Raw genomic sequence first — 18,524 nt, 5'->3', positions numbered from 1 at the left:
TGAAACTCTTCAGTTACAGAATAGATATAATTTAGGGTAAAGCCTCCATAATGTTTCCCACTCAACCTCCTTCATTTTCTTTAAAGACTTATCAGAGTAGAAGAGGAAAAATTCAAACCAATAGGTAAAACTAACTGGCTTTTTCTGTTGAAACTTCCTAGAAAATGACAACTGCAAGGTCAGTGACACAGATGACTCTTTTATATTCTCAGAAATATGACTAAATCATAAGTAGATGAACTCTGATATCTCAAACATACATTTCCCTACTTTAAATCATTTACCACGGATATAGATAGAGGAACAGGGGACAATTATTCTTCAATTTTAGAGACTTTCACTGATTTTAGTAATTAATCATGAAGTCTGTAATAAAAAAAAAGTGTGGCTAGATTTGTAAGAAACTTACAAAATTGATTCTGTTTGACTCACTCTGCTTACTATAAGCAGAAATAACTGACAATCTACAAAATGGTGAGACTACTCCTTGTGCTACCTCACAAAGGTGGGTGGGTGGGAAGAAAGCATGTTGTATACCTTCAAGCTGGATATAAGTGTAAACATTGGTGTTAACAAGTGCAAGATACGTCTATCTCCACAGACTACAGGCATTTTGCCCTCCCGTGGAGAAAGACTAACCCTGAAACTAATATGTCAAGTGAAGGCCTGCCAGTTGGTGTTTTAAGACTTCAAGTCTAACAGGCTAACCAGAACTTTTTTTAAATAATAGAAGTCTCAAGATAAGGACTCAAGTCAGGCAGTCAATGAGCATTAAGTGTATACTGTGAGTTAGGCACTTTGTTAAGCTCTAGGGATACAAAAAGGCAAAAGACAGTCCCTGACCTGAAGGAGTCTGAATCTGATGGGAGACACAAAAAATAGTATAAACAAGTTTATATATATAAAGGAAATATTTAAGAAAGAAAAAGAAAAGAAAAAGGAAGGGCTTCCTTTAAAGCAGGGCTTCTTAAGACTTCTTCCTCTTGTGACTCCAGGTAAATAGGTATATAAAGCAGGTATACAAATCAAGCATTTACTGATTACAAATCATAATTTCGTGACCCCCATATTAAGTTATGAAACCCTATGTGAGGTTTCGAACCACAGTTTAAGAAGCTAGGCTCTATCTAGGGGAAGGGGAAAAGGGGGAAAATTTGGAACACAAGGTTTTGCAAGGGTCAATGTTGAAAAATTATCCATGCGTTTTGAAAATAAAAAGCTTTAATAAAAAATTTTTAAAAAGCAATAAGAATCTGGGCTATAAAAGATGGGATTTTAATTGGTACTTAAAGGAAATTAGGGAAGCCAGGTGGCAGAGATGAGGAGGAATGTACTCTTGGCATGGGCATTAGCCAAAAAAAAAAAGTCTAATAATGAGAGGAGTCTTGTTCATGGAGTAGAGCAAGGCAGCCAGTATTTTATTTTTGTTAAGGAGGGCAGTATTAATGGGTTGAGGAGTGAAAACAGGTCAGGTAGAAGGGGGGAAAAGATAAGAAGTTCTGTATTGGACATGTTGAGTTTAAGATGTCTATTGGACATCTAGAAAGAGATATGTGAAAGGCAGTTGTAAATACAAGATTGGAGAAAGATGTTAGGGCAGGAAAGGTAGATCTGAGTATCATCAGTAGAAATGAGAATTAAATCCATGAGAGCAGATAAGGTCACCAAATATAGAAAGAGGAGTGTGGCAGGTGAAGGCTGAAGTAAAAATAAGAGGGCCCAGTTCAAAACTCTGAGGGCCATCTATGATTAGAGAGCATGGCCTAGAGGAGGACCAGCAAAGGGGACAGAAAAGTAGTAGTCAGTTAGGTAGGAGGAGAACCAGGAGAGTGGCAACCTGAAAACCTAGAGAGGTGAGTATCAAGGAGGAAAGGGTGACCCTATAGTGTCAAAAGCTATAGAGAGGTCAAGGAGAATGAAGATGGAGAAAAGGTGAATGGCCTCAAATTTTTTTCTCTCGGCTGAGAGGGTGGGAGGTGGGGGAGCCATGGGAGACTTGAGAAAATTTGAAAGAGCCACTGTGGACAGTGGAAGATTGAGTTGATCAGGAAGGTGCAGAAGGATTGCCTAGAAGTAATGAGGGGGCAATTGAGGGCCTTCCTGTTCCTTAACGGTTTCATTATGTGAAGAGAGCCATCTGCATCCAGAGGGAGGACTGTGGGTACTGAGTGTGGATCACAACATAGTATTTTCACCTTTTTTGTTGTTTTTTGCTTGCATTTTGTTTCCTTTCTCATTTTTTCCCTTTCTGATCAGATTTTTCTTGTGCAGCATGATTTTTGTGGAAATATGTATAGAAGAATTGTACATGTTTAACAATATATGTTTAACATATATTGGCTTCCTTGATGTCTAGGGGAGGGGTGGGGGAAAAGGGAGGAGAAAAAAACATTTGGAACACAAGGTTTTACAAGGGTGAATGTTGAAAATTATGCATGTGTTTTAAAAATAAAAAAGCTTTATGTAAAGAAAAAAAGGAAATTGTAAATTTTGTTATATATTTCATGTAGGAATATTTTTTGTGTTCAGAATATTCCAGTAAAAAAAAAAAAAGGCACATTTTTCCCATTTAAAGGGCTTCAGGTCACTGAAATTATTAAATAATAATAAAAAAAAATTCTAATTGTCAGGGAAAAAAAAGTTTCATCACAGCACCTGTTTCAGTGAAATCTTACTCGAAACTACCTAAATGAAGTTAACTATCATAGTGAGAGCAGACAACAAATATCATTCAGTGTTGGTGGCACTTGGGACTCACTTGAGAGCTCTGGGCTTTTTAGTTACCGCCATAGCTGTTCCAATTCAGGTTCAGCTTCCTACCCACATATGAGAGAAGAGTAGGAAAAAGGAACTGATTTGGGGGCAGAATGAGGCTGGCCAGCATATAGCTCAGCTCTTCTCTGCCTCCTCTCTGATCTCAATGTCAGAGCTGGATGGGCCTAAAGTTATTATCTTGTTTGACTACTTCCTTCAACAAGTGAGGTAATGAGGCCTATGGGCAGGGGAGAGGAAGGGGGAATGACTTGTCTGGGCCTATAAAAAAAAGTTCTTTTAAATTCAAGTCTCTTGCTCTTTCCACTATATCACATTTTCTTCTAACCTCTCTGCATTTTTCCAGTTTCACTTCCCATTATTCTCCTTTCTATATATTATGTTCCAAGCCAAAGGGGACAACTAAGCTGTACATCTCAAATTGCATGCATCCCACAAGCCTGGGATGTGCTCCTCTCCTTATCTTAATCTGTTGAAAACCTTTTCAAGGAAGCCTTCTTTGATGTCTCTTAGCTAAATGTGCTTCCTTCTTTCTTAAATTCTTCTAAAAAAAAATTCTCCTTTCCCTTGCCCCTTACTTTGTAAACCACTTGTGTATCTGCAGTGTATAAGCTCCTTCAAGGGAGGGTTATGTTGTTTTTCATCTTTGTTCTTCCATGCACATAACAGGCATTCAATAAATAACTGTTGAAATTTAATCCTTTGGCTTCTGTAGCCCTACGCAGTGCTAATTTGTGATTCTATCTGAAATTGGAAATAAATATTGTGTGGCAACATGCTTTCTTCTCTCCCTTCCACCTCCTTTTATTCTTTTTTACCTAACCAGTGAAAAAATTCATCTGGCTCCAATATCTGAGGTTTAGATCCTAGGTTTGAAGGAACTTTGTCAAACCCTGTCTAAATATCATAATGAACGAGTCATCAGCTCTTCTCAATTAATATCAAATTGTAGAGAAGATAAAAATCAGATATTTTAATTTTGGGGGTTAAATTTGAATTGTGTTATAACATTATTTACAATATTAATCACATTAACTATAAAAATTAGTTTACTATTTTGCTAACCCCGTTTGTTAAATGTTTGTCTTGAGCAGGGGAGAAATTCAAATAAGTAATAATTTCTTAGATTATACTTTCACATCTGGTCCATTAGAGTTTACTACTTCATTATTAAGTTATCATGACCACTATAATCCAAGGTACTGAAAAATAAAGATAATAAAATTGTGAATTTCTCTCCCTGATTTTAGGGACTAAAAAAGTAGAAGAGTTGCTGCAAATGAATCCAGTAGATAACAAGAATATCCCACAAGGTCAGAAATCAAACAGACCCATTAGGGTCTTTCAGCTTCAATAATAAAATTTTTATGAAGCCAGAGCTATTACATACATTTCTTCTCTCAAGGCAGACCCTCTTCTCCCCCCCCCCCCCCAAAAAAATTACAATTTGGTTCAGACTGCTGAAACTTGTATAAATCAATAGCAAGAGAAAGGAAAATAAAGTCCCATATAATAAGCATTCATGATGAATGACCCAAGTTTCTAGAACTAGATGCAATCACACACAAAAAATGCTCTAAGAGATAGTCAGGGTATAAACATCAATTCAGCAAGTATTTATTAAGCCCCTAATATGTACCAAGCATCATGCTGTATGCTGAGGACACAAAGACAAAAGAGAGAGGGAGAGAAAGATAGATGTAGAGTTAGCTACCCCACCCTCCCTTTCCCTACAAGAACTTAGATTTTATTGGAGGGGAGAGAGAAGATAGAGAGAAGGTGAAAAGGGAAGAGAAAGGGGAAAGCGGAAAGAGTGGTATAAAAAGAGAGAAGAGGAAGGAAAAGGTGGGGGGGGTTGAGAGGGGGAGAAGAAGAAGAGGGGAGTAAAGAGGAAGGGAAGAGGGAAGGAAGAAAAGATAAGAGACAGGGAAAGAGTGAATGGGAGTGACAGCGAAGGGGGGAGGGAGGGAGGAGGAAGGGGGGAGAGAGAGGGAGAGAGGGAGAGAGAAAGAGAGAGAGAGAGAGAGAGATCAAAACAGAACAACTTCCTAGAGAATCTTGGCCCCCTCACTCAACCTTCACTGTTGCACCATTTGGATTACTTCTAAGTACTCAAGCCCTGTGGTTTCTGCCCCAAGCCTTAGAGATGGTTGAGAAACCACAAAGGCCAAAGAAAAAGAAATTCTCTATTGCACACCTGTTGACAGAACATGTATTTTCATGCAAACACAAAACAGACCACACCACAAGTACTTCTATATGCAATGCTACTTGACCCTTTTTATTCAAACAGTTTTTACACTAAGGCACTCTGCAATAATGTAGCCAAACGAGGACAGAGGTGTCAAAGATCAGTGACCGTGCAGTGTGAAGGAAGAGTTACCTGAAGCTCACAGAAATTAAATCGCTCACCCTTAGTTATGGACTTCATAAATAACAAAGGAAGAAGTTTAAAGCCAGGCTCAGTCACTCAGAAAGACTCTGAATTATGGGGCTTCGATCCAGATTTTTCAGAGAGATGTGTTCTCCTATTTTCTGACTGCAACTGTGAGTGCCCCAAAAGTGACTGGCTCTAATCACAGTTGTCCAGACCTAACCTCCCTCTACTTTCTTCTTCATCACAGGGCCCTTCACTGGTATCTGTGAGCCAGGAAGCCACTGCTACAGCTATAGCAGAAGGCACTACTACCTTATGCTCTGAGCATCATAAACAGTATCATAAGCCAAGTCCTCCATGCAGAACCTTTACTTTGAGAGATAATGAAAGAGACAAAATGATTAGAATGGCATTTTCGGGTTCTGGGTGGAGTTGGTGGCGCCAGCCATTATAAAAAAAAAAAAAAAAAGCATCCTCTGACTTAAGACAAAGCATTAGGATTTGGATGCCATGCAAAAAAGAAAAAAAAAAAAGATTCTCACAGAGTTGCTTTTCAGAATATAACCTAATTTGAAATGGTTTATTTTTGTGTGTGTGTATAATAGATCCTAAATAATATATTTTTCCTAAGTAATGAAGCATAAAGCTAATATTAAGAATGGCAAAACTAGATCTCAATTCTCAATTACATTTCTTAAATGGTCTGAGAGGCAAGTGTGTAGAAACTGAAATACTGAGACAATAGCATGAGCTTGTAAACAAAAGCCTTTAACACAGTTTTGGTGGAAAGAGGTTGATTGAGATTTAACACGATACTTCAGCTAGACATCTGTTCCCTTACAGGGTCACACGGACCACTTGAAAAGGCCTCCTGACATTGAGCCACAAGAACTGTTATCACAGGCTTGGTACAATCATTTCTGTTTGTTGTTACTGAGAGTCAAAGGCAAACTGTCCCACTCGAGGATATTTATACTTTTTGCCAAGTAACCCTAAACAGCCGAAACTATAGGATGTCAGTTCTTAATGTGGACCAATTTCTTTTACTGTTTAGAAAGTATATATTAAAAATAAGCATAGACATTTAAATTTGGAAATTAACAACTAAATAGTGAGAAAATTATTTAAAAACAATTCACCACTGCAACTGTCAAGGCTTAAGGCACCACAAGAAGCTCCAAATGAAATTGAGGCTTTTAAAATCATCAAAAATTAAATTTCACTTAGACACTGAAAGTACAACTATCTTAAACCAAAATGTTCAAGTTGTTCTTTTAGTGGCAATGCCAATCAGAGAAAGGAAATGACATCTCCCAAGTGACATAATCTGATGGCTAGGGCATTAGTCTTGAAAGGAACATGAACCTGGCACAGGCTCACTTTCAAATCCAAGGGCAATTATTTGGTTACCTTGTCTGTAAGTCTACCAAAATAATTATTTTTTGTTTAAAAAACAAAACACAACAAAACGTTTTTGTGGGAGAAAAAGTTTTGTGATCAGAAATTCAATTATTCTCTTCTAAATAGGATCAAAGTGTATAAATTCAACAAAATGTCTTTCAATTTTTGTCTGTTTTTTTTGTAATTTAAATCATTTTTGGACATATATTAAATTTACCTTGCAAGTCAAAAAATTCAATATTTTGTTCATAGATTACTGTTAATAGAATATTCTGAAAATGATGCTAACTCACTTTCAATCAAAACATTTCCTATCAAAATTTCTAGAAAGCACTGGGAAACAAGGTGGAAGAGGTTTAGAACATAAGGAAAAAATAGTTCTTGTTGTTAAATCAGGAGTGATAAATAAGGTTGGGTTTTCATTAGGCAATTCTTCGATGCTCATACATGATTTTGATTTGATTCCCTAATAATTTTATTTGCCAAACAACTGTCTTCATTTTACAAAAAAAAAAAAAAAAAAAAAAAAAAAAAAAAAGCCAGCATATCTCTCGATTCAAAATGAAACTCAAAGAGACACAGTGCCCATACTTCAGGTTTAAGATAACCCTCAAAAACATTGTAAGAGGAAATCTCTCCATTGGTATTAAACTGTGCTTCTATAATAAAGGGAATGTTGAAAATAAAATCATGCATCAACAACAAAAAAATTTCTATTTGAGTCTGAAATGAGATCCAGTTTGTACTTGCTAAGTTTATGGAGAAAAAGGGTGTTGGTAAAGAACTAAGAAATTCTTCACCAACTTGTGTTACCCTCATTTCAAAAGATCCAAATGGTGTCAAACAGAAAAATTCTAATCTTACATAGTTGACACAAAATTAATAGAGCCTTCATGCAATATCACCAATATTTTATTGGGCCACTCAAAACATACACTGCAGTCAATCAGCAGAATTACCATCAAAGTACTTTCAACTTTTCTGCTGTCAAGATAAAAAAAAAAAATCCCTTTATAAAGATTATAAACATTAAAAAAGCAATCATAAGATGAGCAATCTTTTTTTTTTTAAAGTTTAAAGTAAATCAGAAAAGAAAAAACACTTTAAGGGAACAGTTTTACAGTCACTTATATTCTAATGCATGTAGGATAAGCATTCAGAAAGTTTGCAAGTGACAATGATATTAAGAAGACTAAGAGATAGGAGGAGTCTTAACTATAAAAATCATTGGGAATCATCACCATATGTTCGTCAATTCAGAATTTGTTGAGAGCCAGTGAAACTAAAGAAAGTCTTAATTTATCTATTTAAATTTCAGTTTTCAAACTCTCTCATGGTTTCTAGGATCACATCTTAAAAAACTGATAGTATAATAAACGTAGCCTGCTTTCCAGTTGCAGTTAACTAAAGAAACAAAAGGAATTTATCATATTTTAAAGGGTTTGGAGATTCAAAACAATTTACATATGTAGCACTTTTTTCCCTTTAAGTAAACAGATACTACCTTTACCCTCTGAAGGTAGGATTTGAAAATGCCATTTTAGTTATTATTATGATAAGGATGAGATAATTTAAGTTTTTCTAAATTATTTCTAATTTCTAAATTATTTTAAAAAGCAGTTTATGATTTTTTTTAAAAAAATAAAGTTATGCATTTATTTACTAAAGGTAGGTAATAGTTTTCCACCCTTAGGGGATCTCTTACCAGCAATAGTAACATTTAAAAAATAGATGTTCTTTGAAGTTGGGGTTTCCAAATGTTCCCATTCACAATACATGTTTAGGGAACTTTTCCATTGTTTTTTAAAATATTAAGGGGATACCCTGAAAATATCAGCATTATCTGTTGTTCTAAAAGAAAAAAAAAATTCTTTTTAAACCACAAAACAAAAATATCCTAAAACCTATCTCAGGAAATCTATTTGTTCAAACTTTTATAGTTGATTGACCCAGGTTATGAGACAAAACAGCATAAGCCACACAATTACCCCTAGTAACAAAAAGAATCACAAAATTCCTGTGAACAAAGCTCAGATCACATTTCATAGCAATGGATGGTGTGAACTACTGTTACAAATCATAAGACTCATAAGCAGAGCCAAATTTGGGCCCCAAAAGATGCAAAATGCTACCCATTTTCTTCCATATGTAAGTCTATTTTCCTTTGCACAAATTTTGTTCTCTAACACAACATTTGTATAGTGAGGTGTTAAGAGAAGATGGAACAATACATAATAATAATAAACAATACTATGGCACTATATGCCATGCATGGTGCTAAGCACTTTAGGATGATTATTTCATTTTATCTCAACAATACCCCTTTGATATTGAAGGGAGGGCTTCAAATGCTGGTTGGTCCCAAGTCTGTATTAAGGTCTCTTCAATGGACTGGCAAATATCAGAGGAAACTTACCATGAAGAGAGAAAAGAAGCTGTCATCTTCTGTGCCTCAAAATACAGGGTGTGTTGAGTTCCAAGTGTACAAATTCCCAAGAAATTTAGGGCAATTGCTACATATTTTGTTAAATTATGAAAAATGGCATGACTGCTAAATTTTTTAAAACTGGAGATGCTGTGCACAATAACACAATGGAGAAATCATTATGAAACCATTTACCCCCATCCAAAAAAAAAACCAAAAACATAATCCTTATAATGATGCCAAAAGCACCAAATTCCAGTTTATCTGCCACATTAACTGCAATAGATATTCTACTTATTTCCCTGACTCAACTCAACATGCTCAGTGCACTTCTCACCTCAGGAAGGCCACCTAAGCAGTCATGTACTGAGCATCCCCCATAGCTAGGTCCTCTGCTGCTTGGTAAGAACCTAGAGAAAGTAACATTCACAGGGATATACTACTAATAGTTACTGTCCCCCAAGACACACTATACAATATGAACTAAAAATCACGGAAGGTATTTTTAAAAAATTATCACACATGTTAAACTACTGAAACAGGTGGTCAGAGAATTCAGTAATAGGTGATTTTAAGCTTAGCTGACCTGCTGAAAGGTGAACTCAAATTACAGATCACCAGTTTTTGCTCTAATCTTACTCCTTAACACATACCATGAGGCAGTAACCGCACAAAAACTGACCTTTCAGGGCTCAGGGAAGTAAATTTTTTTTATTATATGGCGCAGTTTGGCACAGTTAATTATATCTTTAGTCTTTGGGGTATTTTTATACTGTCCAAGTGTAGCACAACATTTTTTTTTTTTAAAACAGTTGGCCAAACCATGACATATACTAAAAAAAAAAAAAAGAAGGTTACTTACCTGAGCCCTAACATCCCAGCTACCATGGAATCCTGCTGGAGCTGGTCTACAGAAGCAAGATGTGTTCTGGGGAGTCACATGTCACATCAAAGCAGGAACTGGTGATTCTGTGTTTTTATGGAGCCTAAAACAAAGAAAATGGTAAGTTGAAAGCCCCCATGTGCTTTAAGACCTTCTTCCCCAGGGCTACTTGGAGTATTCTGAAGATAAAAAAGTAGAAAAACCCTATGTAAACCAGGAAAAGTGACTTCATAAATGGAAGCTATGGAAGCAAACCACAAGTCTTTGGAACATCAAGTGTACGTATACTGCTATGATTAAAAGAATAACCATTCTTGTTAGAGAGAAGGAAGGGGGAAGAGAAAGAAAGAGAGAGAGACACACAGAGAGAAAAACAAGATCATACATTTTATTACCTGTATCAAAGTCCTGACACTATGGAACAGGACATTAGCAGCAATCTTTGGCATGTCCTCTAATTCTAGGCACAAACTATAGAGATATTTATGGAGGGAATATATTTTAAATGTGGAGATTAAGGTATCATTCCACAAAGAACACTTAAAATCCAGAAACAAATCAGGCCTTGTTTTCCAAACAGTATAAGACTGCATTATGCAATACATTTAAAGCAACTACTATAGAATCAATTGAAGGGAAAGGGCTTTGCATTCTAAGAAAGTATGAACTCAAAATAATCATCAGCAACAATGAAAATATGGTGACTTAGGCAATTAAGAGTAATCATCGAAATATTTTGATCTACTACTAGGGACAACTGAGATCTCTTTAAAAACTATTATATTGCAATAACCAAAAGAATAGTTAATTATTACCTCTCCCTTTTGTTTTTGAATAAAATGCTCAGCTACCAAAGAGAGGTCTAGGGCTGCTTGGACAACTATATTTTTAGATATTACTAAGATATCCGTCCTCATTTCCTTATTATGACTCAAACTGCCAAAAAAATAGCTAATCTCTTGGGCCCCTGAATTACCCAAGTGTTGCACCTTTATCTTTACATAAAAGAGGACCAGAATGTGCTTTGGAAACTGTTCACAGGAACAATTACATGCACATTAATCCACGAAAGGACTAGAAATTCTAAGCCACCACTTCCCCAGAATAGTGGGGAAGAAAAATCCTTCTGTCACATTCAAGATTGGAGAGTGCTTGGAGATCCAGGCACAGTTAATTGGATAAACAAAAATGAAGCAAATATTAAGTAGATGATCTCTGGCAAATTAAATTCTCTGGGTCTTTTTTCACATTTAAAGCTGTGGTCAGACTATATCTCTAAGGAAGTACTTTCCAGCTCTAAAAGTCTTTGATCTAATCCAGATTTAAGCTAAAAAACAAAACAAAAACCAAAAACAAGTGAATCAGTCAAAACCAAGAATTTATCAAAATGTCATTTGCAGGCAGACCTATCAAAGACTTCTAGCTCTCAAAGCAAACAAGACAGCTCAACTCTGAATTATCCTAGGCACGCGGCCAGCTTCAGAGGTAGTGGTAGATATACAAACAAATAAATACATACTTTAACAGCAAACAACTACAAGGATAAAGTTCTTGATTACATCCAAGTTGCATGTTTTGTGTGAGCAGCTTTAAGTCACAAGGCTATCCTTCAAGAAATATCTTGTTACCAAAAGGTGCAGCTGCTCAAAGGTCATCATGGAAGGTGGATGTTCCTGGCAATACCACATCACAGTACCATTCAATAATGAGACAAACTTGCGAAAAGCAGGGCCACCTATCTTCCCAAATTTCCCCTCCTCCTGAATTTTGTGATCCAGCTTTTGCAACTCATACACACACCTATTTTTGGGCCTTTCCAAAAACAGCATCCTTCAAATGCAATCAGAGTCCACCTTACCTTTGCCTAACAGAGGCTCCCAGTGCCATTGTTTCTCTGAGGCAGTTTAGGCACCATCTTATGCATAAAAGAACCTCTCAGTTTCTGGTGCCCTCTACCTGATAATACCTTGCATTTCACACACACACACACACACACGCATATATATTCCTATTTATTTACTATATTTGTCCTGTGTGTATATTCTTGTCTCTTCATAAAAAGTACATTTCTTGTGAGAAATTGCAAGGGATTGTTTCATTCTCTGAATATGTATACCTAAAACCTAACCTAGCACACAGTAAGGGATTATTAAATACTTGTTGATTTAATTGAATTTCATGCAAGTTAAGCCTCCATTGTGAAAAATTTGCTCCACTGAAAAATGCACAAGAGAAGAAGCAAGACAGAATACTGCAACAAATCCTGTGTACAATAAGCTGAAGGAGGGAGAGTTCGAGTTTCAAAGAAACATTGATACCCCAAACAGTGTTACAATAGGGAGCTGGTAATCAGAAAGGATGACAGAAAGCTCTGATGGAGGTGATGATTCTTCGGTTTCAGCATCATATCTGCTCTAAGTCCAAAGCAAGAAGATGACATCTTGTAAGCCAAAGTGGATGGTTAACTGTTCCCTAACCTTGAGCTGCTGTTTCCTGCCTCTGTGCATTTCTGAAATGTGTCTAGGAGATGCTTCTTCCTCATCTTTACCAGTTTAAATCTTTTTGTTCCTTCAAAGCTTGGCCCAGATGCCACTTACTCTAGGAATTCCATCTCCATCCCCTGGGTTTGCATAAAATAAAATATAAAAGTTCTCTTCTCTGTCATATTTCCATAGAGAATTTCAGAAGTCTCCTTTGCTCCATCACATCTTACCTTGGATCATAATTATTTTTATTCATGCCAACAGAGAGCTGGTGGACCAAACCAGGGAAAATAAACAGCCAGCCAGATGCCTAACTGGTATCAACATAAAATCAAGAGGTCTAGGAAAAAACCCTAAACCTTAGGTGGACCCCCTGGGATGGACTTCCAAGAGAGAAAGGCCAAGAGGCACAGCACAAAAGGAAAATGTAAGATTGAGAAGACCACAGGTGTACACCCCACCACCTACCCACTCACCCCTACTGCATCTTTCCCTCCCTCCATATTGTTACTGTACAAAAAATTAGAATAGCTTGGATATGTGTGCTTAGTTGAATGGCTGCTCAATGGGCATGATATTGGAGTTCTACATCAAGACTTGCCTTTATATGTATGTGGTCAAAGGAGCTAATTTTTAAAAAGTGTTTTGGACATATTCACATTCAGAGGAAATGACCTTTTTGTGAAGGATTGTTACAGTTCCTATCAGTCTGGAAGAAAGTTTCCTTAACATTCTCTAAAAATTCAAAAATGGATTCAGCATGTCTTACATCTAATATGCATACAACAGATATTAATTAATGACAACCTGAAAGATTTCATGCCCCTTTCTTTAGGGCTAACCATGATGGCTGATCACAAAGTGCCGAGATGTTTTAAGCCAGTTACAAGGTTTTCACCAATGCTCAAATTCATTAAAGAGTAACAGATTCCCCAACATATTAGTAGCAAGAAGATATGCTAAAACTGAAGAATGGATTCAACTAGAGGAATCGGTATTTCTACCTGAGTGACTAACAGTATTTTATGCTAAGTTGCCAAGAGAAGCATTCCAATTAGAAACAGTACACAAAGCTTTAACGTAGATACTATATAGTGGTCTGCTACAAATTTTTTTTTTACCTCCTGCCGTTTTTCCTTTTCATGAGACAGAATTATTCAAAATCATGTTTCTCTTTTATGGTATTAAAGTATTAAAGCTTTAAGAAAAATATACATGCCTTACAACTAATCAACAGTGTGCAAGTGAGATCAGAAGCTACATAAGAGCTTCTTTCTACCAAAAGCCCACTAACCCTAAACAAGAGACTAAAACTGTATTTCATTTTAGGGTTTGGGCAAAAGAAATCCGTGAAAACAAAAACTGCATTTTTCTTTCAACTTGTATTATAATCTCAGAGATGTGACAAGTTGACTGACACTAGCAAAGAAATCAGGAAGTGTTATTTCTATGAGCTATCAGGACACTGAGAACTCTGATGCCTAATTTATACCACTAATTCAGTTAAATGTACTTTTCAAAGAAACCCCTTTGGATGGAGTTTATACTTATTCTATTTAAAGGATCAGGAGTATGAAGAATAGATGACTGTCTGACAGGAGGCTACTGCTCATGGACCCAACTCCCTCCATTTCTTAAATTAGAGATACCTCTAACTAATCTGAATGAGCCTTGTACAACAAGAGATTTAGAAGCAGCATAATCTCATGGATAAAGGGCAAACTGCAGCCAGGAAGCCATGTGGTCAAGCACTGCCCCTGACACATACATGCTGTGTGTGTGATCCTGAGCAAGTCACTTACCCTCTCAGTGGCCCAGGCATCTCTCAGAGACTAGAAATTACAGACCGAGTTTCCGTACAAGGAGTTTCTCATAGGAATGAAATCACAGATCCAAATCTCCAACCCCAAACCCCAAGACAGTTGACAGTTGTTAGGCTACTTCTCAGCACAGTATAGTAAAAAGAACACTGAGTTTAAAGTGGGAGAAATCAAGTTCAAATCTCTTCTCTACTCCTTATTCATCTAATCTTTTTAGCATCTTCGTCTAAAACATTAGATGATTTCTTCTTCCAATTTTTAATCCACCAGGTTTTGATTTAAAAAAACAAAACAAAACAACAACAACAACAAAAAAACCCAAAACACCAAGAGCACGAGAAGAGCAACACTTTTACAACTAGTTTGGTTTTTTGGCTTTGAAAGTTTCAAAAGGTTCCTGATGGAAACATTAATGTATGAATCACGAGTTGCTTGATTAGGAATTAAAATCAGAAAAGAAAACAAGTCAACCCTGTCTTTTTACTGGGTCCTAGCATATTTTGAAAGACTGGGAATTTGATTTGCTGTATTTACCATAATGAAGGGATCCAGATGAAACAGTTCTATAGTTCCCATAGAGGGTATTAGCTGTCTTATAAAAGTTCAATTTAATTAGCTACAGGGGCAAGGTTATGTTTCATTTTTATAGCTTAACTAAATCCTTAAATCTTATAAAGTTCCTCTATTAGAAAGTCTAAGTCAGTAAGCTTAGTAAGAGCAAGTTTAATTCCACAGCCATACACAGCAATTCTCATAACCTAGTTGTCTCACCCTTGCTCATGCACTACTATGTATGCTACTGGTCAGAAAGGGTGTGTATAGCTCAGCACTACCAAAACCCACTAGCAAAAAAATAATTGCCTACATATATCATATGGAAAAAAGTGAAGATTGTCTCCTTTGTACTGATACACATTTGCTGTGAACAATCTACACTCCTATATATTTAATCTTAAAAACAATTGATGTATTAGGTGAAAGAAAAAAAATCTGAGTTTTACTTGCATTTTTGAGCAATTACTTTTCTTACATTAGCTGAATGTATTCATTTCATAAATGGTCACTTGGAGGAGATACATCTTTTCAAATTCTTCTCACTCTCCTTAAATCTTCAGTGGAAAGCTGTACACTTTCAACCGAAACCTAAAACCAGGCAGAGTCACCTGGTTTTGTTAAGAAGTTTATAATCACTCAGGCCAAGTGTCACCTATGAAGATTCTGATTGTCACGCATACTTCGGAAATTTGAAATGAGTTTCGGTTTGAGGATCCAAACTAGGAACAAAATAAAGCTGAAGGAAACTGAAGGTAGACAGTGCATTAGACTCAAGAATACCCATTGTCCTGCCTGTGATTGCTCCAACTGAACAATTCGAACTCAGGGCTACATAGGGTATATAGCCCGTCACTTTTATGTAATTGGAAAATTTTGGAGGGTGGGAGAGGAATGTGAGATATGCATACCATACTCCAACAGCCATAAATTCAGACATCACCCAAGAAGACGATGGGAGGCTCTTCACCAAAGAGTCCCCTTGGCTGCAAGTAACAGAAATGGTGATACTTCCCGCACTGCTTCTATTAGAAATGGCTGTGGGGCAGAAGGGACACAATGTACATTCCTCCCTATGGGGTGGGCAGTAATTCCCACCTCCCTCTTCCTGCCACGGGGGAGGGGAGGAGGAGAACTGATAACCCTGTGGGGACTGCCAAGGATGTGGGGGACGGGGGAAAAAAACAAAAAACAAAACAGGAGTTAACAGGGCAGCAGAAGAGGGAAAGGGAGGGAGATGGAACTGCTGTGGCGCACTCTTTCGCCGGGGAGTAGGGCTACTACGCAGGCGCGGAAGAGGAGGGGCCAAAGGGACGGGGGGAGGGGGAAAGTCAGAGATGGGGGAGAAGAAATGGGGGGGGGGTGGAGGGAAGAAATGAAGGGGGGGGAGAAGAAATGGGGGATGGGAAGAAATGAGGGGACAAGAGACAACGGGAATGGGGGGGAGAGAAAACAGGGGAGGAGGAGAAGGGAAGGATGGATGGGGGAGCGCGCGCGCGCGCACGAGTCCGAGCAGGGCAGGGAGGGGGCGGGCAGACAGTCCAGGCAGGAGCGCGCGGCCACGGCGCGAGAGCAGAGGACTGCGCGGCGCGGTGCGGTGCTCCAGGCCCACCAGCAGCGGGCCAGAGCGCACGAGCGCCTAGCCGGGGCCAAGCAGGCGGGTGGGAGAGCGTGCGCGCGCTGGGACGCGCGCCGGGAGGCCGGCCGCCGCGAGAGGCGGGGTGGCACCGACGGAGGGCCCCGGGCTCCAAGGAGGGGGGGAGCAAGAGCGAGGGAGGGGGGAGGGAAGGAGGGACGCCATCCACCAGCCCGGCCCGGCTCGCCTCCCCGACCCCGCGGCCCCCGCCCGCGCTGCCTCCTCTCCACGGAGGGGCCCCCGCCCGCGGCCACAGCGGCGCCACTCACAGTCTGTCCTCCTCGCCTCCTCCTCCTCCGCTCAGCGCGGCGGCGGCGGCCATTTTCCGAACGGCTTTTACCACAGGACTCTAGATGAGGAGGGTGCGCGCGCGCCACCGACAACCTGGGAGCGCGCGCGCCGCCCCACGTCTTAGCCACGCCACGCCCTCCTATCCCTCTAGCTTCCCTCACCCATTACTACCGGGCCCTTAACTCTCGGTCTGGGCGGCTCTACCCAGGATAGTTTTTGATTGGGCAGTGGAGACGTCATTCCAAAAACTCGTGGGTGACTGGCTACGGAGTCAGCTAAGGGGGCTGGAGTACTAGTAGCAACTCCATGAATTGGCTGAAGTTTCTGTCAATTACTGACCAGGTGGAGGAGAGAGGACTCCCTTCGTAACTACTGATTGGATGATGGCAATTTAATGGGACTGCGCCAATTGGGCGTTCTTAGCTGTCGGTTCAGGAAAGTGGTCGTGGCAAAACATTTGGGGTGGTCTAGTGGGTGGGATTTGAATGTTCAGGCTTTTAACAGTCTGATGTTTTATCTGCTAAATCGTCTAAGGATTATCCATTTGGCCCTCTTATAAACCGGCTAATGTCTACCGGTCACATACACACGTACGTGCACGAATAGCCATCCAACACGCACTTTGCACTCATTCATTTGTGTCCACCCATACCTTTAGAGAAGGGAACCTCAAGAGCAAGGCTATGGCTTCAAGGTACCCTCCCCCGTCCCCTCCCCCACCCCGCTTCGCACCACTGCGGGGCCGAATAAACATGGCCATAAGAATCAGGCCACATCAGCTGCATTTATTCCGAAAATGGGCTTTAGTCACAGGACCAGGGTAGCATACACAAAGGCTCCTCAATGTTAACGGAGCAGCTGGTGGGTAAAGCAATGGATCTGGAGTCAAATACGTCTTAACTGTATGACCTTGGGTAAGTCATTTATTTTCATCATCTGTAGAATTGGGATAATAACAAAGCACCGATCTCCGCAGGTCGTTGTAAAGCCCCTAGCACAGTGCCTGGCACATACGGAGTAAGCGTTATATAAATGTGAGCTGACATGCCAGCCTCACATTGTGGATCTTAGAGCACGTTGCTCTTGGATACAGGCAATCTAGACTTGATTGCCAATGACATTCCCACACTGGTAGACTTGCCGTTTCCCCGACAGGAATGTTTTGTCTTTATCTTCCCGTCTTAGAACCCCAGACTCTTTCAAGGTTCAGCTCAAGTTCTATTTCCTAATGACAATAGCTATAGGGCTTTAAGGTCCACAAAACACCACTTTTTTCTCCTTTGATTCTCACAAAACTTGGAATTATGGACTAATAGTTTCTCAACTAGGAAACAAGCTGAGTGTCCAGGATTCCAGTTAGTCAGGCAGCATTTGAATGCAAGTCTTCCTGAAAATTCCCAAATGACACTGTATTTACCTTCGAGAATATCCTTAGCAAATGAGCCAGCCCTGGGCTTCCCCCCACAAGTTAAATAATGATGCCATCGGGAATATTACAGAGGAACTAAATGGTACAGTGGATAGTCTGGAGTCAGGAAGACCTCAGTTCAAATCCAGCCTCAGACACTTCCTAGCTGTGTGATTCTGGGCGAGTCACTTCACCCTGTTTGCCTCCGTTTCCTCAACTTTAAAATGAGTTGGAGAAGGAAATGGCAAAACCACTACAGTATCGGAGTCACGAAGAGTTGGACACAACAATGATCAAACTGGAAATATTAACAGTACCACTTTCAGATGGTCCACACCATTGTCATGCCCAGCAAAGCCCAGATTCTTCCTTCCAGGGCAGAAAATCTTTAAGTATGGACCCAGCTATGGTCTGTAAGCCTCTTACCCCAGGACCAGCTGAACTGACCACAGACTGAGTAGGGAGGTCACTACTGA

The 18,524-nt window shown here is 39.2% G+C and overlaps 1 protein-coding gene across 1 annotated transcript in view; it reads right to left on the bottom strand.

The window, feature by feature from the left end:
• The window catches only part of MECP2 (methyl-CpG binding protein 2), a 79,278-nt gene extending 63,445 nt beyond the window's left edge, over nt 1-15,833 (bottom strand). Inside the window, exon 1 of the mRNA XM_031944511.1 lies at nt 15,625-15,833. Within this exon, the coding sequence (XP_031800371.1) occupies nt 15,625-15,653 (29 nt within the window). The 5' untranslated portion in view covers nt 15,654-15,833. The remainder of the gene's footprint in view (nt 1-15,624) is intronic.
• Between the last annotated feature and the right edge of the window lie 2,691 nt (nt 15,834-18,524).

This window comes from Sarcophilus harrisii, chromosome X, assembly GCF_902635505.1.
Source record: "Sarcophilus harrisii chromosome X, mSarHar1.11, whole genome shotgun sequence".
NCBI lineage: Eukaryota > Metazoa > Chordata > Mammalia > Dasyuromorphia > Dasyuridae > Sarcophilus > Sarcophilus harrisii.
The sequence above is the reverse complement of the archived record's forward strand: the minus strand, read 5'-3'. Positions and strand labels throughout refer to the sequence as shown.